This window comes from Filicampus tigris, chromosome 9 (genome assembly GCF_054856515.1).
Source record: "Filicampus tigris isolate MCC_2025a chromosome 9, RoL_Ftig_1.0, whole genome shotgun sequence".
In the NCBI taxonomy this organism is placed as follows: domain Eukaryota; kingdom Metazoa; phylum Chordata; class Actinopteri; order Syngnathiformes; family Syngnathidae; genus Filicampus; species Filicampus tigris.
The window spans coordinates 3,079,086-3,106,231 of record NC_141225.1 but is presented as its reverse complement, the minus strand read 5'-3'; the positions used below and the strand labels follow the sequence as shown (position 1 = coordinate 3,106,231).

The window sequence follows — 27,146 nt, the reverse complement described above, 5'->3', positions numbered from 1 at the left end:
CTGTAGCTTTAGTCGCGACTGGTTGCTCTGCATTTATGTGGTAGGCTTGAACTGCTTCTTTGTTAAGCCAAGTCCTTCTTACAAAGAAGGCATATCACTAGAGCCTTTATCAATAGTGCCGTCAGGGCGTTTTTTAAATTGACCATTCATTGGACCAACAACTCTCACATGCTCTTTCATTTTCACATCTTCTCTCTGCTCCTGAATTTGCCCTCCCACCTACAATAGGAGCCTATCAGGTTATGCCAAACACAGCCACTGTCAATGACAGCCAATCAGTGTCCACTTCAGGGTGTGACATTGACCATTGTTTTTTGCACCCCCATCAAGCACAAGACCTACGCATCAAAATTGATTTTATCATCATAAGAAACAGTAAAGTTAGAGATTAAAAATGAGATTAACACGATTAAAAATAATAATGATTTAACTGTGACAGTAATGAATTGATCACAATTAATGCACTATTTAGACACCCCTAATTCTATTTTATTTAGGATCTTTTATTGTATTTGACTGAATTATTCTTTTTTTTTTTATGAGTCTTCGTCTCTACTGCGGGCCTTGGGAGCAACCTAAATGGCAGTGAGAGGCACTTGACCCAACGAGAGGTTGCAATTACTCGAGAAACCAAATTAATAATCAATGGGATCATCAATTCTATTAAGATTTGTTTGTGACAGCCCTAGCCATAATTTGATTTTAAATGTAACTAAATCAGATTACAAGTTACTTTATTAGTTACTTTCACCAGATCCCGAAAACATAAAATTGAGAAACGTTTTTTCCAATACTTAACTGGAAATGCATTTTTAACATTCATTCATTCATTCATTATCCATACCGCTTATCCTCACAAGGGTCGCGGGCGTGCTGGAGCCTATCCCAGCTGTCTTTGGGCAGTAGGCGGGGGACACCCTGAATTGGTTGCCAGCCAATTGCAGGGCACACAGAGACAAACATCCGCACTCACAATCACACCTAGGGGCAATTTAGAGAGTCCAATCAACTTACCATGCATGTTTTTGGAATGTGGGAGGAAACCGGAGTACCCGGAGGAAACCCACGGGGAGAACATGCAAACTCCACACAGGGAGGCCGGAGCCAGGATTGAACCCACGACCTCTGAACTGTGAGGCGGACGTGCTAACCAGTCGACCACCGTGCCGCCGCATTTTTAACAGTGATTTTTAAAATGAATAACATTTTTTTTAATTTAAATTAAAAATAAAGACAACCTAGTTTGACTTAACATAAGTAATTATTATTGTTTTTAAATAGTCTTTATGGATTTTACTCAACATAGATGTTTTTTTTTTTTTCTTATTAAAAAATATTTCTGGACTTCACTCGACATAATGGTTTTTTTAAGGCAGTCTGTTTTTTTCTTGAAATATTTAACTGTTAATATTGTCATGGCAAACTAAAAAAATAAATGATTAAAATGTTGATTAAATTTGGGGACCCATACAGTCACACAGAATCGGGGTCTTTCTCTTTAAGCTTGAAGGTGCTACCATCCACGTTTCTTCTTTTTATAATTTCACATACTGGTTGTGTTTTTGAAACTAGATAACACTTTGTCAACAGCACAGAGTGTGTTTTGTTTTTATATATGTGATTTTTACTTATGTACAGCACTTAGTATGCAGCTGTGGTTGTTTTTAAAGTGCTCTATAAATAAAGTTGAGTTGAGTGTCGTGAAGATTTCTAATATTCCACAATGTGTGATCATGCAATCACTTTTCCGATAAACAGAACATAATACAATTTGGGAATTAATGTTGCACGTCCAGATTGGGGAGACTTGTTTACATAGATAATACTATCTTGAAACATCCAGGAACGTTTGCTTGTAGATTTAGCTTTCAAATACAATATTAGCCTTAAATCATGCCACCCCCACCACCACCTCATTAGAACCATCTGTAATAATGATGCATTGAAGTGTCAATGTTGCAGACTGCCTGATTTTTCACTCCAGTGAGCTCATAGTGAGTCCCTCTCCTGCGCCTCACAAAAATACATAATGCTTCATTGATTACATTACATTATATCACATCTGTGTCCGATCACTGTAATACAAAATACAAACTTTCACACAATTTACAAGAAATAAGGAAAGAGAAGTTTGACTTTTCAAACTGCATTTGGTAGTTTGTGTATTTCAATAGGATGAAATATAGTGGAAAGACACTGTGTATATTATGTGCAGCAGTATTTTTAGAATAGCTCTGTCATAAGCTTTAGAGCTGGGTAATTGGTCTTCACAGTCAATACAAGAAAATCATAATTTATACTGTACAAATGATAATGTTCCAAGTCAAGCCTGGCAGGACAAGATAAGATATTAGAGGGGTAATTTGCGTTATACGTGAGCACTGTTTATACAAAATCTTCAGTATGTATTTCTTTTTTTTTTTTGTCAAATATGTTTTTACTAAAGGGATTTGAACCAGGCGGCACGGTGGTCGACTGGTTAGCACGTCCGCCTCACAGTTCAGAGGTCGTGGGTTCGATCCCGGCTCCGGCCTCCCTGTGTGGAGTTTGCATGTTCTCCCCGTGCCTGCGTGGGTTTTCTCCGGGCACTCCGGTTTCCTCCCACATTCCAAAAACATGCATGGTAAGTTGATTGGATACTCTAAATTGCCCCTAGGTGTGATTGTGAGTGCGGATGTTTGTCTCTGTGTGCCCTGCGATTGGCTGGCAACCAGTTCAGGGTGTCCCCCGCCTACTGCCCAAAGTCAGCTGGGATAGGCTCCAGCACGCCCCGCGACCCTCGTGAGGAGAAGCGGTACAGATAATGGATGGATGGATTTGAACCACATGAGACAGTAAAGCAACACATTTTCATTTTCAGTGAAGAAAGCAAATATATGTATATATATACATATTTATATACATACATACACATACACACATATATAAAAATAAATAAAATAAAATAGCCCCCCCCCAATCTGCTCAAGGTACACATATTGTTGTCAAAATTGTCATGGAAACCAGGAATAAAGCTTTTTAATCAATGAATGGAACCATCATTTTGTCGGTGGCAGACAAGGAGCGACCAGATCTTGTTGAATTGCGATTCACAGTTCTTTAAGGCGAACCGTATCTTTTCAAGGTGGAGAGTATTAAATATTTCACTGAGCCACAACCGATAAGTACGGGCCTCCTTCTTCTTCCAGAATAGAAGAATAAGTTTCTTCGCCGTCACCATACCATAGGAAATAAGTTGCCTCTGCGCTTTCTTTAAAGTGGATATGGAGTCTGAATAGTAGAATATAATTAATATAGGGTCTGGTTCTAGATGAACATTCAGTGCGTCAGAAAAGGTCCGAAAGATGCGCATCCAATACTTCTCCAGCTTGGGGCAAAGAGTGAAGCTGTGGAGGAGGGTTGCCTCCGCTAGGTTGCACTTGTCACATTGTTGTGAAATATCTGGGAGAAGCTTATGGAGTTTTGATTTTGAATAGTGGAGCCTATGAATGACTCGAAATTGAATGAGGCAGTGTCTCGTGTTAACAGAGCAGTCATTAATTTCGCTAAGGCTTTTGTCCCAAATCATATCAGGGATCTGCATACCCATCTCAGCCTCCCACGCAGTTTTGATTACGGTCATAGAAGGTGGGTTAATAGACATCAGGAAGTCATAATAACGTGAAAATTTTCTATCAGAGTCCATTAGTTGCAGAAGGCACCGGTCCAAGACAGTTGGGGATGCTCTTTCAAAAGAGGGCACATGGATGCGCACATAATTTCTAATTTGTAAGAACCTGAAGAAGTTATTCTTGGGGTCAGCTATTCTGCAAATGCCAAGCTCTCTCCATTTAAGGAAACCCTTATCGAGTTGTGACTGTCGAAAGGAGGGATTCCTAGCCACTGGAAGTAGGAAGGACAGCGAGTCAATCTCCAAGTGTGTCTTAATTTGTTTCCAAATTTTGACCATCAAATGTATAATTACGCTGCCGCCATAGACAGATCTATCCATAGGAGTTGGAGACAAGACCACTGCATCCAAAGCATGAGGGCTGCACTGCTCCCTCTCCAACTGCAACCAGCGAGGGGTTACTGTGAAGTCGGTCATCAAGATTGAAATTACTTTAAGATTGAAGGCCCAGTAATAGAGACAAAAGTCGGGGAGACCGAGCCCACCAGCGGGTTTCGGTTTGCACAAATGGTCTTTTCTGATCCTATGAGTCCTATAATCCCAGACAAAAGGAAGAATGATCGAGTCAAAATTTTTAAAGAGGGATTTGGGCAATAAAATAGGGATGCACTGAATGAGATACAATAATTGTGGGAGAAACATAATTTCAATAGTGTTGATCCTACCAATCATAGAAATAGGGGGCGATCTCCAAAATTGAATGTTCGAATTGTAATTTGGCCACAAGAGGGAGGTAATTAGCTTTGAATAAAGATGAAAAAGTCTTAGTTATTTGAATCCCCAAGTCGGTAAATGATTGACTGGAGATTTTGAATGGTAGATGTTGGATGAGGGACAAGTCATCGAAACCCATGAGCATCAGTTCGCTTTTGGTCCAATTAATCCTGTAGCCAGAAAAGGTTCCATCCATCCATCCATCCATTATCTGTACCGCTTATCCTCACAAGGGTCGCGGGGCGTGCTGGAGCCTATCCCAGCTGTCTTTGGGCAGTAGGCGGGGGACACCCTGAACTGGTTGCCAGCCAATCGCAGGGCACACAGAGACAAACAGACAAACCCGTTTTCATCCATCTCAGGTGGCAGCCATTTTGCCATTTGCTGTCGACTGAAAATGGCATCACAGTTGCTCAGGGCTCAGTTAATGACTAGTCATGCTCAGCTTCTGAAAACAGGGAAGCGATGATTGGTCATTATCTGAGCCCTGGGCAACTGTGATGTAATTTTTAGGCGACACAAGTGACAAAATGGCTGCCCCCTGAGATGGCTAAAACCGTGTGGATTTTGCTGCTTAACTCATATTGCACAAACGCATTATTAATCAGAATGCCGTGTTTCAACTAGTGGAGGTGCATACAACATATTATTTCCAAGATTTTGGGGAGTTGCCTTCCCCTCTGAGGGTAAGAAAAAAATTGTTCATAATATATGCTGCAGGAGGGAATAAGCCATTCGTGTGGCTCAGCCAGAACTTTATTTTGCACATGCGTGCAAAATAGGAACAAGTGAGGAACAAAATTTGGACCGAGAAGCACACAGTTCACGGAAGTGTAAAAACATATAGTCTCTAAATACAAAAATACAAAGTAACAACAGAGAGAACCGCTGAATCCAGAACACAAAAATACCAGGTAGCAACAGAGAGCAGGGCTGAATGCATATGGCATGGAAGAAAGCCTGACGTTCTGACCACGTAGCACTGAACAACCGAGTTTGAATACTGACAGACATCAGGCCATGCCCAAACCTATATGACAAAATAAAGGTGACAAAATAAAGGACCATACCAACTGGTAACATCAAGAACCCAACCCAAAACACAGTCACAAACTGGCAAAATCAAATCCTTTACCACTGGGCATTCTTTTTTTTAAGGCCTAGATAGACCAATCCGACGTTGGCCAACAGTGACTGATGCTTACGTCCGCATTTGTCACTTCCCGTTGGTGCTGCGAGCGCTGATTTGCTAGCTAACAGCCAATCAGAGTGACCAAATGTCACGACTGGCGATGCCGATTCAACATGCGTAAACGGCCACCAGATGCTTCCTGACGGACTACAACGCTACGACGGTCACTACACCAATCAGACGGCGCAATCAGACGCCACGATGTTCACGACCTCCGACGTCGGATTGTTGTATCTAGGCCTTTAAACTTTTATTTTAAATCAGGATACCAATACTCTTCCACTGGAATTGTGTATTGGCTTAGTACTTTGCAGGGGGTAAATGTCATATATAAAGCCTCCTGTGGTTTACTTAACATTGTCAAACACCAAGTTAACTGTTAATGACCCCTTGAAGAATATTATGCATATACCGTGTTGGCAAAGGTAAGCAAATATGCATCTTAATGTTTCTTTGTTAGACAAAGAACAAGTCCCAGATAAGAAATGATCTGAGCATTGCCAAATATACTACCTTATTAAAATCTTGCTTCCTGCTCTCCTACAGTGCAGACGCTTTGCTGCTCTTGACTGCATTTTTGTGCTGATGGGCTTTTTTTTCTTCAATAGAAAACAGAAGAAATGGCTCCTGGATACTTTTATATATATATATAAATTTTTTTTAATTTTTTTTATATAGTGTATATATAGACATAGTCGGCTGGGGCCATTTTTCAAAATTTTTTGTTACCTTCTCATGATAACGTGGGCACGGCCTGCTAATTAGCAAAAGACATCTTTTCCACTAAAGACTATTACAAACTTCTTCAGAAGATGGCAGTACTGACGGCAAAAATCTTAAATAATGTACGTGTTCAATTTTTGTATGTGGGAAGCTGAGTTCTCTTGAATGAGTTGATTCGGCAAACTGACGTGGCATAATGTAGCCAATAAAAGAAGTTTTCTGACTGATGAAAGAGGAAGCGCCAGTAAATTAGAAAAAAAGTAATACACTACCGATGTTCATCCATTCATTTTAAGAATCACTTATCCTCCCTCACTCAGATCGCTGGAGTGCTGGATCTCAGCCGGCCTCAGGCTGTAAATCCGGAGCCCCTAAGGCGACATAGTTGGGGGAAAAAAAAGAACATTTGAATTCCCTTGCAATGATTGTCAGGGTTTTTGCAAGGAGACACATTTTTAAAAATGCAGATTTATGTATATTCAGGTCATCTTCCTGCTAAACAAAAGCAACAAGGATGGAGTGTTCTCTTTTTATGAGTGCAATGTCCACATGAGGGACATTTATTGACCTCAATAACCCGGCAAAGTCCTCCCTCATGATTCTTTCTGTCTCAGACGAACTGCCGTTTCTCACAAAAGCCACACATTAGAGGATACAGTAGCCAAACTGACCTGGAAGTACATTAATGCTCATTTAAAAAAAATGAAAGTATAAATCAGCAAAGTCATAAAATGATGCAACACCTAAAACCACCCAGGAATAACTCAATTGCCATGTCAGAATTTGATACAGTTGATCAAAACATGTTGTCTTGACTCAATACCGTCTGACTCTTTCAAAACTATTGGGAAATCTGTGATAACTGATTTGCAACAAGTAATCAACTGTTCACTTCAGTCAGGTGAGCTTCCTAAACCCCTGAAACTAGCTGCCATTTTTTAAACTCTGCAATTTCTTGAACTCAAATGGACTTTTCGATGAATTACATTCATGTTTCCAACCTCATTACAGTACTAAATCAGCTCTTATCAAATTGATATAATAAATGATATAAGATTGGCACTGACTCTGTAAAGCTGTCAGTTCTAGTCGTATTGGATCTTAGTGCTGCGTTTGACACAGCAGGTCATAATATACTATTGAACAGGTTGGGTACTTGTGTAGGACTAAATGCAACACTCCTAAAATGGTTCAGGTCCTATTTGAAGGAAAGGAGTTTTTTTTTTTAACCATTGGAACTTTTTAATCTGATGATTGAATGACTTGTGGGGTCCCTCAAAGGTGAGTCCTTGAATCCCTTTTGTTCATCTTGTATATGTTACACTTGGGTCAAATCCTTCAGAACTCTAATGTTGACTATAACGGCTATACAGAGGTAAATCTAGCAGTGTCCCCGAATGACAACAGTTCAATTAAGGTGTTGTGTCACTGTCTAAAAGGAATAAATCACTGGATCAACCAAATTTCCTTCAACTAATCCAAAACAAAACTGAGTTAACTGGTTTTGGATATAAAGAGAAGAAACACATTTGTAAACACATGCAGTTTTTATAAAACAAAGACCAAGTCCGAATCCTTGGTGTGCTGATAGATTCGGCTCTGACTTTCAGGAGACATTTCAGCAGCCAGTTGAAAAACATATCTAGGGTCAAGGGTTGCATGCTCCAAACAGACCCGAAGAAGCTTATCCATACTTTTATGTCCAGTAATGATTGTAATGGTCTTATGACCGGACTCCCTCAAAAGCACAACAAACAGTTCAGCTCAGGCTCTGACCAGAACGAAGAGATCATAACATATTACTCCAGTTCTAAAGGCTTTACACTGGCTACCAGTCAACTGTAGAATATATTTTAATATCCTGCAACTGGTCTATATATTGCTGAATGGCTTAAATCCTGATTACATTGAAAATAAATGCTAATGGAATGTAAGCCCAGTAGGGCTCTGACATCTGCAGACTCTGGTCAGTTAGTGGAACCCAGGGTTCAAAGCATAAATGGTGACGGTGTTTTTAGCTCAGGGGTGTCCAAACTGTATATGTTACACTTGCTCAAAATGACCCCTTATGATGAGAAAAATTAATGGACCACGTTTTCCCTCGCCCGGACGCGGGTCACCGGGGCCCCCTTCTGGAGCCAGGCCTGGAGGTGGGGCTCGACGGCGAGCGCCTGGTGGCCGGGCCTGCACCCATGGGGCCCGGCCGGGCTCAGCCCGAAAAGGATACGTGGGTCCCCCTTCCCATGGGCTCACCACTGGTGGGAGGGGCCAAAGGGGTCGGGTGCCGTGTGAGCTGGGCGGCGGCGGAAGACGGGGACCTTGGCGGTCCGATCCCCGGCAGCAAAAACTAGCTCTTGGGACATGGAATGTCACCTCTCTGGCAGGGAAGGAGCCTGAGCTGGTGTGTGAGGCTGAGAGGTTCCGATTAGATATAGTCGGGCTCACCTCCACGCACAGCTTGGGTTCTGGTCCCAGTCCTCTCGAGAGGGGTTGGACACTCTTCCACTCTGGAGTTGCCCAGGGTGAGAGGCGCCGAGCAGGTGTGGGCATACTTATTGCCCCCCGGCTTGGCGCCTGTACATTGGGGTTTACCCCGGTGGACGATAGGGTAGCCTCCCTCCGCCTGAGGGTGGGGGGACGGGTCCTGACTGTTGTTTGTGCTTATGCACCAAACGGCAGCGCAGAGTACCCACCCTTTTTGGAGTCCTTGGAGGGTGTGCTGGAGGGCGCTCCACCTGGGGACTCCATCGTTCTGCTGGGGGACTTCAATGCTCACGTGGGCAATGACAGTGAGACCTGGAGAGGTGTGATTGGGAGGAACGGCCCCCCCGATCTGAACCCGAGCGGTGTTCGGTTACTGGACTTCTGTGCTCATCACGGATTGTCCATAACGAACACCATGTTCAGGCATAAGGGTGTCCATATGTGCACTTGGCACCAGGATACCCTAGGCCGCAGTTCGATGATCGACTTTGTAGTCGTATCATCGGACTTGCGGCCGCATGTTTTGGACACTCGGGTGAAGAGAGGGGCGGAGCTGTCAACTGATCACCATCTGGTGGTGAGTTGGCTCCGATGGTGGGGGAAGATGCCGGTCCGACCTGGCAGACCCAAACGTATTGTGAGGGTTTGCTGGGAATGTCTGGCAGAATCCCCTGTCAGAAGGAGTTTCAACTCCCACCTCCGGCAGAACTTTTCCCACGTCCCGGGGGAGGCGGGGGACATCGAGTCCGAGTGGACCATGTTTCGTGCCTCCATTGTTGAGGCGGCCGATCGGAGCTGCGGCCGCAAGGTGGTCGGTGCCTGTCGTGGCGGCAATCCCCGAACCCGCTGGTGCACACCAGCGGTAAGGGATGCTGTCCAGCTGAAGAAGGAGTCCTATCGGGCCTTTTTGGCCTGCGGGACCCCGGAGGCAGCTGACGGGTACCGGCAGGCCAAGCGGAATGCGGCTCTGGCGGTTGCTGAGGCAAAAACCCGGGTGTGGGAGGAGTTCGGGGAGGCCATGGAAAATGACTTCCGGACGGCTTCGAGGAAATTCTGGTCCGCCATCCGGCGTCTCAGGAGGGGGAAGCAGTGCACCATTAACACTGTTTATAGTGGAGATGGGGTGCTGCTGACCTCAACTCGGGACGTTGTGGGTCGGTGGGGAGAGTACTTCGAAGACCTCCTCAATTCCACCGACACGCCTTCCACTGAGGAAGCAGAGCCTGGAGACTCTGAGGTGGGCTCTCCTATCTCTGGGGCTGAAGTCACCGAGGTAGTCAAAAAGCTCCTCGGTGGCAAAGCCCCGGGGGTGGATGAGATCCGCCCGGAGTTCATAAAGGCTCTGGATGTTGAGGGGCTGTCATGGTTGACACGACTCTTCAACATCGCGTGGACATCGGGGACAGTGCCTCTGGATTGGCAGACCGGGGTGGTGGTCCCCCTTTTTAAGAAGGGGGACCGGAGGGTGTGCTCCAATTACAGAGGGATCACACTCCTCAGCCTCCCCGGCAAGGTCTATTCAGGGGTGCTGGAGAGGAGGGTCCGTCGGAAGGTCGAATCCCGGATTCAGGAGGAGCAATGTGGTTTTCGTCCTGGCCGTGGAACAGTGGACCAGCTCTACACCCTCAGCAGGGTCCTCGAGGGTGCATGGGAGTTTGCCCAACCGGTCTACATGTGTTTTGTGGACTTGGAGAAGGCGTTCGACCGTGTCCCTCGGGGAGTTCTGTAGGGGGTGCTTCGGGAGTACGGGGTACCGAGCCCCCTGATAAGGGCTGTCCGGTCCCTGTACCACCGATGCCAGAGTTTGGTCCGAATTGCCGGCAGTAAGTCGGATTCGTTTCCTGTGGGCGTTGGACTCCGCCAAGGCTGCCCTTTGTCACCGATTCTGTTCATAACCTTTATGGACAGAATTTCTAGGCGCAGCCGAGGTGTCGAGGGGGTCCGGTTTGGTGGCCTCAGTATTGCATCTCTGCTTTTTGCAGATGATGTAGTACTGTTGGCTTCTTCAAGCCGCGATCTCCAACTCTCGCTGGAGCGGTTCGCAGCCGAGTGTGAAACGGTCGGAATGAAGATCAGCACCTCCAAATCTGAGACCATGGTCCTCAGTCGGAAAAGGGTGGCGTGCCCTCTCCAGGTCGGGGATGAGATTCTGCCCCAAGTGGAGGAGTTCAAGTATCTTGGGGTCTTGTTCACGAGTGAGGGTAAGATGGAACGGGAGATCGACAGGCGGATCGGTGCAGCGTCTGCTGTGATGCGGACCCTGTATCGGTCTGTCGTGGTGAAGAAGGAGCTTAGCCGAAAGGCGAAGCTCTCAATTTACCGGTCGATCTACGTTCCTACTCTCACCTATGGTCATGAGCTGTGGGTCATGACCGAAAGAACAAGATCTCGGATACAAGCGGCCGAAATGGGTTTCCTTCGCAGGGTGTCTGGGCTCTCCCTTAGAGATAGGGTGAGAAGTTCGGCCATCCGGGAGGGACTCAGAGTCGAGCCGCTGCTCCTCCGCGTCGAGAGGAGCCAGTTGAGGTGGCTCGGGCATCTGATTAGGATGCCTCCTGGACGCCTCCCTGGTGAGGTGTTCCGGGCATGTCCCACCGGCAGGAGACCCCGAGGACGACCCAGAACACGCTGGAGAGACTATGTCTCCCGGCTTGCCTGGGAACGCCTTGGGATCCTTCCGGAAGAGCTGGAGGATGTTGCTGGGGAGAGGGAAGTCTGGGCTTCCCTGCTGAAGCTGCTGCCTCCGCGACCCGACTTCGGATAAGCGGGAGATAATGGATGGATGGATGGATGGGTGTCCAAACTCGGTCCTCAAGGGCTGGTGTCCTGCCTGTTTTCCATCTATCCCTGCTGCAACGCACCTGATGATCATTATCAAGCTTCTTTAGAGCTTGCTAATGAGCTGATCATTTAAATCAGGTGTGTTGCAGCAAGAAGACCTGGAAAACAGGCAGGAGGACCGGAGCTGGACACCCCCGATTTAGCTGTTCTGCTGCACGCAAATGGAATAAGCTGCCAAAAGAAGTGAAGCCATCCCCAAGTGTGAATACTTTTAAACCTTAAAAAATATATATATTTTTTTTCCCTATACATGTCTTTCACTTGTAAGCAGTTTTGCACCTGTTAAGGTGCTCAAACCACAACACACTGACTTCACATTCACCTACTGATGACGCAGCATGGGTTCAGTATCTTGCAATTCGACATGCTCGCAAGAGCCGGGAATCGAACCCACAACCTCGAGGTTGGAAACAACCGCTCTACCCCTGAGCCATCCTGCGAGTGAGGTCTCAACAGATCTCAAGAGTGAGGTCTTTGAAAGTATTTTTAAAATCGTCTCCAAATTATTTTTGCACCGCTGCTTTAGTAATTTTAGTAAGCCACCTGTTATTTCTGTACATGATTCTTTAATTAATGTCTTTATTACTTTTGTTTGAAAAATGCTTTAAAATGTTGTACTTTAAATTACGTGAAGCACATCAAGCTACCTTGTGTATGAGATATGCTGTATAAATGACGCTGCCTTTATGCCTTGCCTTATTAAAATTTTATTCAGGAAAAATGTTTGACGCAAGTGACATTTTCTTGCACAACAACTGCCTAGAAAGATTAACTATTTTGCCAGTCAAAGAACAAGCACATTTTGCCTTGATTAAATTGAGATATCTAATATTTAATTGTTATATTTTAACTTTAAATGCAGCAATTTTCTTGAAAGGGTTTCTTTGATAAAGTAACTATCGATAAAGACCTGCCTCATATGGTGTCTTCTCATTGTGGTTTTGGCCAGTGAAACATGGTGTACTAGACACGTCCAGCTCCGGTCCTCAAAGGCCGCTTTCCTGACTGTTTTCCATCTGCCCCTGCTGCAACACACCTCATTCAAATGATCAACTCATCAGCAAGCTCTGAAGAAGCTTGATAACGATCATGATCTTTTGAATCGGAAAACAGGCAGGACACCGGCCCTTGAGGACCGAGTTTGGACACTAGACCAAGTTGTGTCATTCTGGTCACTATGCTCATCCCTGCTCACAGTACTTGATGCATTGTTTGGGGAAAAAAATTGAAAATTGTACTCTGTTCACATTTGGAGTGGCATGTAAACTCCCCATTCCTCTATCAGGGTGTTTGTAAGTGTAAAATCATATCTGCTGTTTGGTTTGAAGATGGCTAGAGTTAAAGCTTAGAACTGCCTTTACCTCCCACATAGCCTTATTTATTTATTTATTTATTTACTACTCAGGAAAGGGGCATTGCGAGGTAGAAAGTACACTTTACGTTCTTCGCCTTTGTCTCCATTAAACCCTGTTTATGTGAACCCTCTTTCTTTGTCTCTGTACATTAATTCTAACTCACTCAAATGAGGGTGGTTTAGTTTGTCAGTAGATCATAGGAATCACTTTAAGGTAAGAATAGATAACCATGGTCCAGAAATAGGTGAAATATGTATTGTGCTCCCAGTGGGGAATCCAAAGATACACTTACTTCATACACAATGTGACACTTTCCACTTCAAAGACATACCAAAAGACAAGCAAAACAAAACAGTAGAGATCACCGCTTTCTATATGATGGAGTTCTGTGGCAAGTCAATTTTCCTTCAGTGAATGATGAATGACTTCCTGCAGTTGGTTAATGAGCTACAGTATGTAGCAGAGTAAATAAAGACTGTTAAATTTAGAATTTTTATTTGGCTGTATTACCTCTATAATCAATAAGAAACTCTTGACAGGCATGCAGACTGGGCATTCATATAATCTTTTAATTGCTTTCAGTACTAGCTGAACAGCTAAAATATTCTTAAAGGCCAACATACAAAAGTGTCTTAAATGTTAACTTCCTACTGCAGCGCTGGCAACTGCAACACTGACACTGGTGGTTCTAGACAGTTTTACCTGGGGTGGCAAGAGGGTGGCAGTCGGTTGAATTGGGAGGGCGAAGGTTATGCAAACTAAAAATAAAGGCAATTAAGATTATAATATATTCAACTTAGATTAAAATGTGTATCTTTTATCAGCATTCCTGGCATCCTTATAAATTATTGTTCAACTTCAATTGTAGGCATATTGCCTTCATATTTTTATCTGAAAAATGCTTTATGTATTTTAAAATAGTACTGTATGCTCTATGCACACTTGCACTATGAATACTATGAAAGTATCTATACATACAAAAACAAATACAAAACATAAACATATTTCACTCTTCTCTCAGTTTGCAAGCAATTTTTTTATTGTATAAGACAGTGAAGTCAGATTAGGAAAATGCACTGTGCTAAAGAAAACCAAAAACACTTGTATTGTTTTTTATGTTCCCTTTATTTATCCAAAATGAGTTACTTCGCTTCACAAAAGGGGATGGTCCGGGCCATGCCGCCCAGTGTTCGGTAGGACTAAGGATCCAAGTACATACGGCCCCTAAACTAAACTTGTAACCTTTCAAGACTTTGTATGAGCGCTAGGACTCACCATTGTAGTTCTCACCATTTGCCGTTGCGATAGTTGTAAAATAGTACTCCTGGCGCTTCATAGGCATCTGTCATATACAACCTGTCCAGCTTGCACTTGCACTTTCATTATGTCATTTTCATCAAACTGAGATGTGAATTCACTTGGACAGAAAGGTGATGATAAATGCTGGTTTTATCACTGTTCTCCAACGTACATCCTTTGCCTGCAGCTGCTACTATTTTACTATTCTGGTGGCACGTAGGATGCAACCTTTTCTTTTTGAAAGAAGGTGATTTCGAAGTAAGTCAGGTGATAGTGTAGTGGTACACACGCCTGAGTTGTGTGCGGGCAGCGTGGGATCGATTCCCGCTCAGTGACAGTGTCTATGTGTGCCCTGCGACTGGCTGGCGACCAGTTCCGGGTGTAGTCTGCCTTCGCCCATTGACGGCTGGGATAGGCTCCAGCAACTCCCCGCGACCCTATATAGGATAAGTGGTTTGGAAGATGACATGACATGACATGATTTCGAAGTGGGAGTAAATTCTAAACACAATTTTTATACATACTATGGGTACAATATAAGGAACATTTATAATAAAAAAAAAAGTGAATTTAATATTGATAGATTTATTGGCAACATGAGGTGGCAAGTGCAGTGGCCAAATATTTGCTAAAGGTGGCAACTGCCACCCCTTGCCACCCTGTAAAACCACCTATGCATGCCGGACATTTTATATTCCAGAATGGGGCCGAAGGGTGTGTTCCAACTATAGTGGGCTCACACTCCTCAACCTCTCTGGCAAGGTTTATTGACAGTTATGGTGAGGAGGGGCCATCTGGAAGTCGAATCACAAGATTCAGGAGGAGCAGTGTGGTTTTTGTCCTGCCTGTGAAACAGTATACCAGCTCTATACCCTCAGCAGGGTCCTCGAGGGTGCATGGGTATTCGTTCAACCACACCAAGTGATTTGTTGACTTGGAGAAGGTGTTTAACAGTGTCGTGAATGAAAAAACAAGATTGTGAATACAAGCAGACATAATGGGCACTAATTTTGAAGGCAGGTGACCGTGCATTCGGCATAAAAATGGGCACATCTTTATTTTTGTGCCAGGGCAATTCTACTGTGTTTGGGAATTTGGCAGACAGTGTTGCGCCTCGCTGGTCATTCCGGCAGGCGGACCCAGTGCACTGGACAGTTTGGTGACAGAAAATAGACTATGCTCACCGTAAAAACGGGCACATCTTCATTCTGATGATGGGGCAAGTCTAATTTAGCATGTTTGTGAGTTTGGTTGACTGCTCTATGCCTCAATAGGCGTTCCGGCATATTCTATTGCAAAAAGTGGACTAGATTTTAGACTACCTAAAAGTTGGTCTATGTAGCATAGGTGGTGTAACATGCATTTGATGGATTCAAGGCGGACGGAGGCAGACAGATTCCACTGATTTGTGCCGTGTAATCATCGTATTTCATTCATAAATACGACACCAGTGTGTTAATTCCCTCTGATCATTGTAGAAATCAATTCATCTTAAAGACATTTTAATAGCACCCCCCTGACCGTGCGCACCACTGTAGGTGGTGGTCGTGGTGGTGAGGGTGGTCACACACAGACGCACAATCATGGTTGGATGGCGGTAGGGCTCAGTATAGGATACTCGTTTTAGAAGATATCTGTAACAGATAATGCATTTTTTTTTGGGTGAGTAAGAGCATGAAGTGAGACAGCTTGTTATTATCCATACTGCTGTTAAACGAATATCCTCATTGGGCAACTACTTATGTATTCACTGTTCACACTCTGTGATAGGCCAGTCAAACACAGCGACAGCCCCTCCCTAGACAGACTTTCCAGCAAGAAGAGCTGTGCATTACTCTTTTACATACAGACAGTGACCGATGATCTCTCTGTGCTTGCTGGGCTTGACTCCAGCTCACATTGCGCAAATTAGTACTCAGTTTTCCTCGGCTTGCCTCACTTTCGGTTTGTATATTTAAAGTTAGTTGGTAAACTTGTTTTGTAACGTACATTGTGCATTTGGAAAGACAGAGCTGTAAACGACTGTGTTGCGTCAGTCACTCTCTGTGTCTGTCCGTCTGCTTGCTTCTAATTTGGCTGGTGATATAAATTCAACTGGAAAATATCTCTCTCTCTCTCTCTCCCCCTCACAGTCACACACACATGCGCCCAAAAATCATAAAAACATATTCTGCAAGTGTTTCTTTTACTTTTGTGATCAAAAACATAATTTGGATCTCAATTTTGAGGCTGTTCTGTAAATATTTTTCAAATAATAAATCTAGCAACTTCTGACCAATCCATATCAATGTCAGACTTAAAATAATGTACAGATTTAAGCACCACCCTGGCTAAACCACACCCACTTCTTGTTCATCCTCTACCCACACTGAATACAGATATGGATAAGGATCATTTAAATGGATGAACAGATACACATAGTGGTGTACTCACTCATGCCAAGAAAGCGGTCCATCCAAGTGCCCATCCACAATACAATGCAATTTTATTTATAGAGCGCATTTCATAACAGCTGGAGCTGTAACAAAGCACTTTTCAAACAATAAACAATAAATAATAATGAATAATAAAATAATAAACAATAAAAAGGCCATAATACACAATTGTTGATCAATAAATTAACATAAAACACTATATACAATTTATACCGAAAAGAGCCGAAAATTTTAGGTCGGATCAAAAGCCAGAGAATAGAAACGTGTCTTCAACCGGGTTTTAAAAGTGGACAGAGAGGGGGCTTGCCTAACATCCAATGGGAGGTCATTCCAAAGGGAAGGACCAGCAGCCAAAAAGGCTGGATCCCCTCTGAGGCTCCAGGCCATTTAATGATTTATCGACAAATAGGAGGACAACTTTACATCATCCGCAAGTGAAGCTCTCCTTTCAGTTCCTTTTAAATGTAGTTTGCATGCGCTGATCTCCTGCATCTACCATGTAGATCGTACAACTCTGTCTGCACTGAATGTAAAGGAAATGAGGGGAACCATTTAGATTGGCCAGGATTCAGCTGTGTTCCATCCCACAATGGCGCGCAGCAGTGCAACCATCGTCTTCTACCTCCGCAAGTCTCGGAAAATATCAAAAGAAAGAAAACTCCACTCATACGGACACTTAGACTGACTTTGCGATAGACTTGCGCTGGCCACAAATGGATTCTGAGTTTCCTCTCCAGAGTGTCCAGTCTCTCTTCCTTGGAGATAAGATGAGAAGTTCGGTCATCCGGGAGGGGCTCAGAGTCGAGCCGCTGTTACTCCGCATTGAGAGGAACCAAACGCGGTGGCAAAGGCATCTGTTTAAGATGTCTCCTGGACGCCTCCCTGCTGAGGTGTTCTGGGTACATGCCCCTGCGAGAAGGCCCCAGGGGTGACCCAGAAAAGTATGGAAATACTTTACCTCCCAGTTGGCCTAGAAACACCTCAGAATCCTTGAGAGTTGGACGGCCTGGGCACGATATCCTTCGATCTCGGGCCCTCTACCAGAGGCCTGGCAGCTTGAGGATTCAGTGCAGGATCTTAGCTGGTCCTAGTATTGTGCCCTTATGCATGGAGATGGCTGATGTTGTTCCTGGCATCTGCCAGCTCCATCCACTGATCTTAGAGGTTTCTGCCTAGTGCCCCTAATGTGCTCATTTTACACATAATGAATTCCATTTGACAGTAGATGTATCATATAAATATTATCCACAGAATACAATGCTTTGTCGAGTTTATTTAATACCATCTTTGCCACTTTCTGTAATAAAACATAAGTCACATTCTTAGAGCAAATAGCTTGTTTCAGAATATTGTAATTGTTGAGCTGGAACTTTATACTGGCTCATTTGCAAAGCACAACTATCCACTCTCACTATAATTAATCCTGTGCAACATAGAAGGATCTATTGTTCCAGTTGAACGATCTCAGGCAGCTATAGATTTATCACGAAGTCTATATAAGGCTGCTTGACCACTGTTTACTCTGCAAATAGATTAACAAAAAAATCTGACAATCTATTTATGTTCAGATTATCTTGCAAAAGAAACAGGATAAAAATTGTGTATTGACAGTGTTGCTATTGGCATGACCAAAATTACTTCTGGCATGGGAGACAAGAATGTGTTCTCTTACACTGCAAATGTTATTGTGCATACTGAGCAAACACAACTGTCAATAATGTATTTCTCACACTGTGTGCACAGGAATTGTTGTGTTTGTTAGGCCTCCACATCACCATGACAACAAACAGTGCCGGAGGAGTGTTTGACCAGTGATTGTGTTTATGTGGGTTTCATATAACTGTGTGTACAATCCACCATCCAAGTCCATTTTACAATAGTACAGACCATCTACTATTTAGTGCAAGCATTAAAATATTATATTTTACATTTTTTTTACTATAAGGCATCTATGTTCAATAAATTTAATAAAGAAATAGAAATCATTTAGTTAAGCCTGTGAATTGATTAATGAATTCTGTGAAGCAGATTTTTGGTGCTTTGCCTGTGGTATTTCTAATGGTAAACCAGTTAAGAGAAGCTGAAAATAATTTAGTGTCTCGCACCATTTTTTTGTCCGTACAAGAAAACTGTGTAAATAAATGACAAAAATATTGTTGAAATATTGAATTCTTGTAATACAAAATTTTAATCTATAATACCAATGACATGCGAACTTTCTGTCTTCTAATTTAAGTTCCATGCAAGTTGAATTTAATGTATAACATGTATAACAACAAATTGTTATGTTATTGTTATTTCTTATCAGTTTCGCACTAAGTACAGACAAAGGATTTGCATCTCATAAAACATGTGTGACTTTAATCACTCCTTATTTAAAGTTCAAACCCCAATTCCAATGAAGTTGGGATATTGTGTAAAACGTAACTAACAACAGAGTGTAATTATTAGTCATTATTAGTCAATTCCATTCACTACAAAGACAAGACATTTGTTTCAACATAAACTTTGTGTTTTTTCAATTAGTCACTCATTTTGAATATGATGCCTGTAACACATTCCAAAAAAGCTGACTGTATTAGCCCCCTAGCAATTCCGAATAGCCAAGTGTGCCGGGCACCCCAGGAACAGAGACACACACTTAGAGTCCACAACAGGATTTATTAATTAGAACCAGAATCCCTATACTAATCTAAGTGTATGAGTCTCCAGACAGGGAATGAGTGGTCTGTGTGTGTGGCTATTTGTATGTATATTTACGCGAGTAGAAGACGTGCACGTGGATGAGGTTGGTGGGTGCTGAAGATGCGCTACAAAACACAACGCAGAGGGGAAATCCAAGAGGGGAGGGGGCGAGTCCAGAGTCCTAAGCGAGCGCCCTGAGTCCAGAGGAGGAGCTCAGCATCCAGAGAAGGAGGCCCGAGTCCAGAGGAGGTCCAAGGGTGGGTTCCAATGGAGAGCAGTGAAGAAGGAGCGATGATGAGGCCGTAGACACTGGTAGTGATGGGACGAACAACACTGTTGCCACTGTGCCGAGTTCTCAAGTGTGAAACCCCGTATTGGTGTGTGTATCGCTTTAACAAAAAATCATGTGACCATGTGTCACATTGTGTTTTTAAGGAAACAACCTGTATCGACATGTTGTGGGTTTGTTGGATGGAGATTGAACATTTTGGTTACCAAAATCCCATACATAAATTACCTTATCTCTAAATTTTATTAGACAAATTTGTTATATATTACATGCTCATTTGAGCCTTTACACAAACAAGCAGATTTTGAACTCTTCTCATCAACAACTTCACCCAGCAAATAAATGGAGCAAATACAATATTCAAAGATAATATACAAAACTAGCAATTGAATAAGGATTTAATATTATTTCACAAGCTAATGTTGGGTCAGAATGCATGTTGTTCCTTCATATTTTCATATTGTTTACCAGCATTGGTTTTAGAGCTACAGCAGAGGTCACTGTTGAGTGACCAATACAGTGTCAACACAGTTTGATAAATGTGTTGATACACACTTTGAGGCATCATCATCCCATCACTAGGCACTGGTTTGTAGTACGGAGGGAGCCTAGAAGTGGAGAGGATAGGAAGTGGTTAACCGTTGGTCCAGGTAGTAACAAGGTCAGAAGAAATAAAGAAGTTGAGTAGCTTGAAAAACTTGAGATTCAAGCACGAGACAGCTTCCGACTAACCACAATGGTCAACGTTCAAGCACCGGTTGCTTGTCCTCAACAGCTTTTGAAGGCAGCCGTCTTGATTGAAGGCGGCTGCAGCTGGGCTGATTGGTATTCTCCCCACCTGTGCTGGCTGAGGCGGAAGCCTGGCTCAGCAGTGAGGAGGAGGGGCAGGAATCCTTGCCTTGGCATGGCACAACAGAAGGGCCGTTTACCACTGTGTTACATCACCTTTCCTTTAATGATATCTCACTAAGCATTTGGGGACTGAGGAAAGTCATTGTTAAAGCTCTGTAGGTGGAATTCTTTTCCAGTTCATTTTATTTCTCATTAATGTACACACAGCACCCCGCTTTTCAGAAAAAAAAACATGTAGAAATGTATGCAAATTTATGAAAAAAGAAAAACTGAAATATCTTATGGTATTCAGACCTTTTGCAGCGGCCTTCATATTTGACTCACTGATCCTCCTTGAGATGGTTCTGCTTCTTTATTGGAGTCCAGCTGTGTTTAGTTAAACTGATTTGACTTAATTAGGAAAGGTCTATATCAGACATTACAGCTCACAGTGCATGTCAGAGAAAATGAGAATTGTGAGGTCAAAGGAACTGTGAACTCAGAAGGTGTTCTGAGACAGAATTGTGGGCACAAATCTGGCCAAGCTTACAAAAGAATTTCTACAGCACTCAAGGTTCCTAAGCACACAGTGGCCTCCATAATCCTCAAATGGAAGGAGTTTGGGACGACCACAACTCTTCCTGGACATGGCTGTCCAGCCAAACTGAGCAATTGTGGGAGAAGAGCCTTGGTGAGAGAGGTAAAGAAGAACCCAAAGATCACTGTGGCTAAGGTCCAGAGATGCAGTAGGGAAAAGGGAGAAAGTTCCACAAAGTCAACTATCACTGCAGCCCTCCACCAGTCGGGGCTTTATGGCAGAGTGGCCCGGCGGAAGCCTCTCCTCAGTGCAAGACACATGAAAGCCCGCACGGAGTTTGCCAAAAAAAACACATGCAGGACTCCCTGACTATGAGAAATAAGATTCTCTGGTCTAATGAGACCAAGATGGAAAATTGAAAATGTTGGTGTTAATTCTAAGTGGTATGCATGGAGAAAACTATTGCTCATCACCTGCACGATACAATCCCTACAGTGAAACATGATGGTCGGAGCATCATGTCGTGAGGGTGTTTTTCAGCTGCAGGGACAAGACGACTGGTTGCAATGAAGGAAAGATAAATGCGGCCAAGTACAGAGATATCCTGGAGGAAAACCTCTCTGCTTTGTTTCTGAATGTTGTCAACTGTTCTATTTAAAGAAGATAAAGTTATATTTATATTCATAATGAAAAAGACTTGAAGTGCAATTTAAGGCCCCTTTCATAAAACATGGACATCACATTGCAAATTAATCTAGGTCCACAGCATAGAAAAGAAGTTTAAAAGAAAAAAAAAGTAATTAAGCCAAGGAGTAACTCTTGAACTACCAGCAATGCTAGCCACTTACGCTCGAGACTTGTGCCGTATCATACAATGACAGCTAATTAACCAGCGGTTTGTTCGTGTCCTAAATTAGTGACTGAATATAATTTCCAGACTGCGTTGTGTTGGTGTTGGTAGCAAGCGTTAAAACTGCCGATACGTCGAAAACGAAAGTCAAGTTAGCCGTTACGCCACCACGCGGGCCAACTTCAAAGTAAAAGTTCCCTAAGGCCATTGAATTGGCATTGATGACTCAACAATGTATTATTTGGTAAGCTTTATTTTGAAGTTAGCCTTTGTGGAGGCGATGTGTTCGTTGAGTATGTTTGCAAAACGCTCTTGTACATGCAACTTACATGATCTTGGGTATTCACAACCTCCTCTGCTGAATGCCTTATTGTGAACGCACACAGGATCATGCCTATCCTGAACCGATGCTTGACCCTTACCAATCAAAGATGATTCGTTGCACAGCACCACTAGTGTGTAGAGGTACGCAAATGTGCTTCGTGACGCAAATGACGGTACGCATCAGTGATGTCTATATATATATATATATATATATATATATATATATATATATATATATATATATATATATATATATATATATATATATATATATATATATGAAAGGTTTACATACACTGCATACATTTATATATATATATAAATATGCTTTCTTCCATGTTCACGCTAGCAAGAATGATAAGCAGTGCACCCGCATTTTCTCTGCAGTGTATGTAAACCTTTCATTTTACACAGTTGGAGACATTAAGATTGTCAGCGCTCGTTTCAGGGCATGTGAAGTTGAAGTGAGGAACATTACTAAAATATAGTTCTTAGATATATATTAGGAAAAAAAACTACAATCATCTCTCTATACAGTACTGCCATGCCTTTTAAACTCAAATCATGCTTCCCCATTTAATAGTTCTGCTAGCTTTTTTAAAAATCAGAAAATAGAATCTTGTTTTTGTTAGGCATTTCACCATGTTCAAATCTATTTAAACATCAGTCATTACTTCCTCACATAAAGTCCCTGCCTCCAGCTGTAGAAAAGATTTGAATTCAGCAAGTCTCTGTGCTGCACTGCGGAAATTCAAACAGCAGAGGGAAAAAGGTCACGCATAATGTGCATGTCTCAGTAACAACTCTGGGCTGTGAGGATTACAGAGTCAGTTCCCATGGCACTTCTCTTATAAACATTCGAGAGGTGTAAAAAAAATATAGAAATATATTGTGCAGTTGCAGACTGAGTTGTAAACTTTGACATTACACAAAATACAATCATGCTTTGCATGAAAAACTGTTTATTCATTCTGGAACTGCAACAAAATGATATACGAGTTAGCATCCATATCTATGTTACATTAATTGTTTAAAAGCATGATAAATGATTTTTAGGTACACCCATGCCTGATACTTGGTCATAATGCTAAGTTTATATTTTGTTCCTGGTGTTACACGGAAGCCCCGTTGGACTGAAGCATAGTGTGGACTGGAATTTTAGGTGGCTTTTTTTCCCTCGTTTTCTTGTGGTCTTGCATGATATCCATGAAGGCCCATGGGGAGAGGGGGCTGCTGAGTCCAGGAGACTCAAAGACCCCCGATGTACCATGAATGGTAGAAGGCTCCTTCCTGGCCTGTCATGATCTGATGGAGTCCCTCATGTTTGTCACATTCTGATCCAGGTCTAACACACATTTCACATTCTTTCAAGGGTTTCTACAGATAAAATGTGGACACCGGGCAGCTTTGGAGCATGTTTGTGGTCATGATAGATTCGGATTAATCTCAACTGTCGTGCCCGGCTTTATACCTTGCTTATACCTCAACAAGGTCTCTCATCTGCACTGTGACTTCCATGGCAAATGTTTGGACAGTTTAAAAATCTGGCCAGGCATCCACGGCAATCAGGGCCTGTCACACATCCCATCCTCACACGGTGTGTCCTTGGTAGCCTGAAACATGATTGCCATGGCCTTCGGGAACATATTGTAAACTAGACACAATTAAGGCATGCCTTGTTTTGTAACTGTCAGGTTGAGGATATACATATCGTAAATGCTTATTATGGAATCAGCAAGAGTTTAGGAAAGGCAAGGAATCTTTATTTACTGTATACTGGATAGCACTTTTCATACACAAGGTAACTCAATGTGCTTCACACCAGGGGCAGAGCTGTGGGTGGGCCTGGGTGGGCATAGGCCCACCCAGTGAGATTCATGAAAAAAAAATTGCTTTTAATTTTTTTGTAAATTATTATGAAATTATTTTTGAATTTGTGTTTCGTTGTTTTTTTTTATTATATTGAATATTAAGAATGGCATAATTGTGGTTGACTAAGGAAGATCTGAACTTCATATTGTTCAGTTTGTCATTTTATTTGAATATATGATGTGTCAGGACAGCAGGATTGTGCCCTTTGAGGGAAATATTCAGGCCCATCCTAATTTTTGCAGGCCCACCCATTAGCCACGTTCTGGCTCCGCCCCTGCTTCACACAAGAATAAACGCAACACCTGCACGCATTTATAAATAGAACAGTTGACAACATTCAGAAACAAAGCAGAGAAAAAAAATACAAAAATTACTATAACGTATCATTGAAAACATTTCAACAAATTAACTTATAAAATCTTCAAAAACATTTAAAAGGAAAGAAATAAGAGTATGTTTCTAAAATAGCTAAAAGGAAAAAAAAGATTTTAAAATGATCAGATTGGCTGGCAACCAGTTCAGGCTGTGCGCCGCCTACTGCCTGAAGATAGCTGGGAGAGGCTTGTAGCACGCCCGCAACCCACTTGGGGATAAGCGGTATGATTGATGGGTGGATGATTTAAACATGATTAACTTCACTTTGGTTTTTGATCCGACTAATTCTGTCACATTGTCACTTGCTTTTATCTTTTTGTGTTTGCATTAATTCAATTCACATACACAGATGAAGTCTATGAAGGTGTGACGTTTGCAGATGACTCTTGAGGAGAAAGGCAAATACCGATACACTGTTACACTGTCAGCAAGGTGAATGTAGGTCGTCAGCCCAAAATCAGAATGTCAAGAACACGTTGCACTGCAAATAGTAAATTAATACGATTAATAAGAAACTTTAAATGGTTAAAAGGAGTGAACATTTAAATAATAATAATAATAATAATAATAATAATAATAATAATAATAATGGCTTTAATTTAACAGATAAGCCACTGAGGAGAGCTCCATAAAATGCATGGCAATGCATGTCGGAGGTGGGAGGACATCTTAGATTGAGACCCTAAGTATTTGTATTTTGTTAATTCCCATCTCTGGGGTTTTGAGCAATCCTAAAAGGGTGGGCTGTACTGTTATTTGGCATGTCTAACAGACTTTTAGCTTTTGTCTGCAAAAATTGTCTGCTGCTTTAAAGTAACATGTTTTTTTTTCTTTTTTATTGTCCGTTGCTCTGTGACAGATGCAAATCTACATGTACAACTCAGATGACTTTGACAGCCTCACTACAGCACTAAGGGAGAAGAGAATCATTGCAGCCATGGCAGTTTTCCTTCAGGTTGGAGTTCTTTTTTTTCATCATTATTATTCTACGTAGTAAATGTGTGAAAATTGACAAACACACCTTTTCTCATCAAATACACACATCGACACAGTTATGTCTTGATTATCTCTATGCAATAAGAGAGACGCTGCCTTTTGTGGACTCAATTTCAAAGGGAGAGTTATTACAATGTTCTTGTTGACAGCAAACAATGACATCCCACTGAGTTGATGTTTGTGTGATACAATGTGTAATAGTCTTATGCAGCTATTTTCGTAAAAAGGTAAATATTGCACACAATGTTGTAATTTCCACTTGGTCTCAGCTGTTCAAAGTTCACAGAATTTTGGGTTAAAAAATGCAGAGAGCACAATGACAGTGTTGGCTTGGCCTTTTTGTAAAGTATCCCGCTGGTCTCCTTATCGTGCTTGCGCTTATGATTTAGTTCTTAATGACAAAAATACAGTTGTTAATATATTTCACCCCAAGTTCTACACACACTACCCCACTTTGACGAATGGTTTTCTTTTTTTTTTTTTTTTTACCGAGTGAATTCTGAAGAGAGCTGGCATGCTGTTAGCATTATAGCATTTCATCAGTTCTCACGAGAAATAGTACTTGAGTACAAGGTGAGATGTAGGACTGCATCAATTGAGCTTTCTCATTTCACGCGGTCATCTTGCTATATGTTAACGCTACTGTATGTTAAAAAACATAAACAAAAAAAACAGAATATGCTTCCTCAAAAAGATGATTTCAAGTCTTGTCTATGCCAGTTGAGTGATGATTCTCACCCTCAATTGTGATTAAGTTAATTTAAAGCAGGGGTGTCAAACTCTGATCCTCTGGCAACACATCTGTTTCAAACGATTGGGATCAGGCCCCTGCAGAACTTGCTGATGAGCTGATCATTTGAAACAGGTGTGTTGCAGCAGGGAGAGATGGAAAACAGGCAGGACTGCTCTTCTCGAGGACCGGAGTTCGACACCTTTGGTTTAACCCATTAAGCCCGGGAGCGCATAACCGCGTTTCTACCACTAAAGCCGGGAGCTCTGTTGCGTCTTTCTACCTTTCAAACCAGGAGGGCGAATACGTCACTGTCCTTTTTTAATCAAATTCTCCGTCTCTTAGCCAACTTAATGCATCAGAATGTACACGTGACGGTGTCGCGAGACCGCGGAGGATGTTGTGGAATTTTTTCGAGCCGTAGGTAGGCTGATGGAGGACGCCGTCGATCGCCTGGAGCTCTGATTAAAGTAATTAACGGCAGTGATATATAGATGACGTGCACGACCAGTGGAACCAGTCGAACGTGATATGATATGGTTTGTAGACAATTACGATATTGACGTCTGTGTAACAGAATAGAGGATGGTAATTACCACTCGATTTAAAAAAAATAAATAAATAGTGCTTGTCTTGCACTGACACGTTATTTTTACATTTTCAATTGAAACAGTAAATAATAATAATTTCTGCCTGTGTGAAAGCCACATGTCTAAGCTCTTTAATTCTTTTGGAATTATGTTTCTGTCTGCTACAGGGGCTGAGATATTAATCATGTTGTAAGTGTTGAATTTCTGGGAGAATTTCAGGTTTTCAAGGGTAATTCCAAAGGCGACCTTAGGTTTTGGGGAGCTGTTGAGAAAGGCGCTTCAGGCCTTAATGGGTCAAAGAGAAAGTCAATCAAAACATATTTTTTTCAAGAATATGTTCTATGCAGGCCCAT

At 42.4% G+C, this 27,146-nt stretch overlaps 1 protein-coding gene and 1 long non-coding RNA gene across 3 annotated transcripts in view; one reads left to right on the top strand and one right to left on the bottom strand.

Moving 5' to 3' along the window:
- The window catches only part of LOC147141662 (receptor-type tyrosine-protein phosphatase gamma-like), a 458,048-nt gene that overhangs the window by 304,852 nt on the left and 126,050 nt on the right, over window positions 1–27,146 (top strand). For both annotated transcript variants that reach the window (XM_086039819.1, XM_086039820.1), the window contains one exon: window positions 25,337–25,432. In XM_086039819.1, the coding sequence (XP_085895945.1) occupies window positions 25,337–25,432 (96 nt within the window). The remainder of the gene's footprint in view (window positions 1–25,336; window positions 25,433–27,146) is intronic.
- LOC147141663 (uncharacterized) lies at window positions 19,440–22,350 on the bottom strand. Its single transcript, XR_015088042.1, has 3 exons — window positions 22,236–22,350; window positions 20,420–20,585; window positions 19,440–20,295 (listed from the first exon to the last, which is right to left on the bottom strand). It is a non-coding gene; the product is annotated as an uncharacterized LOC147141663 (long non-coding RNA).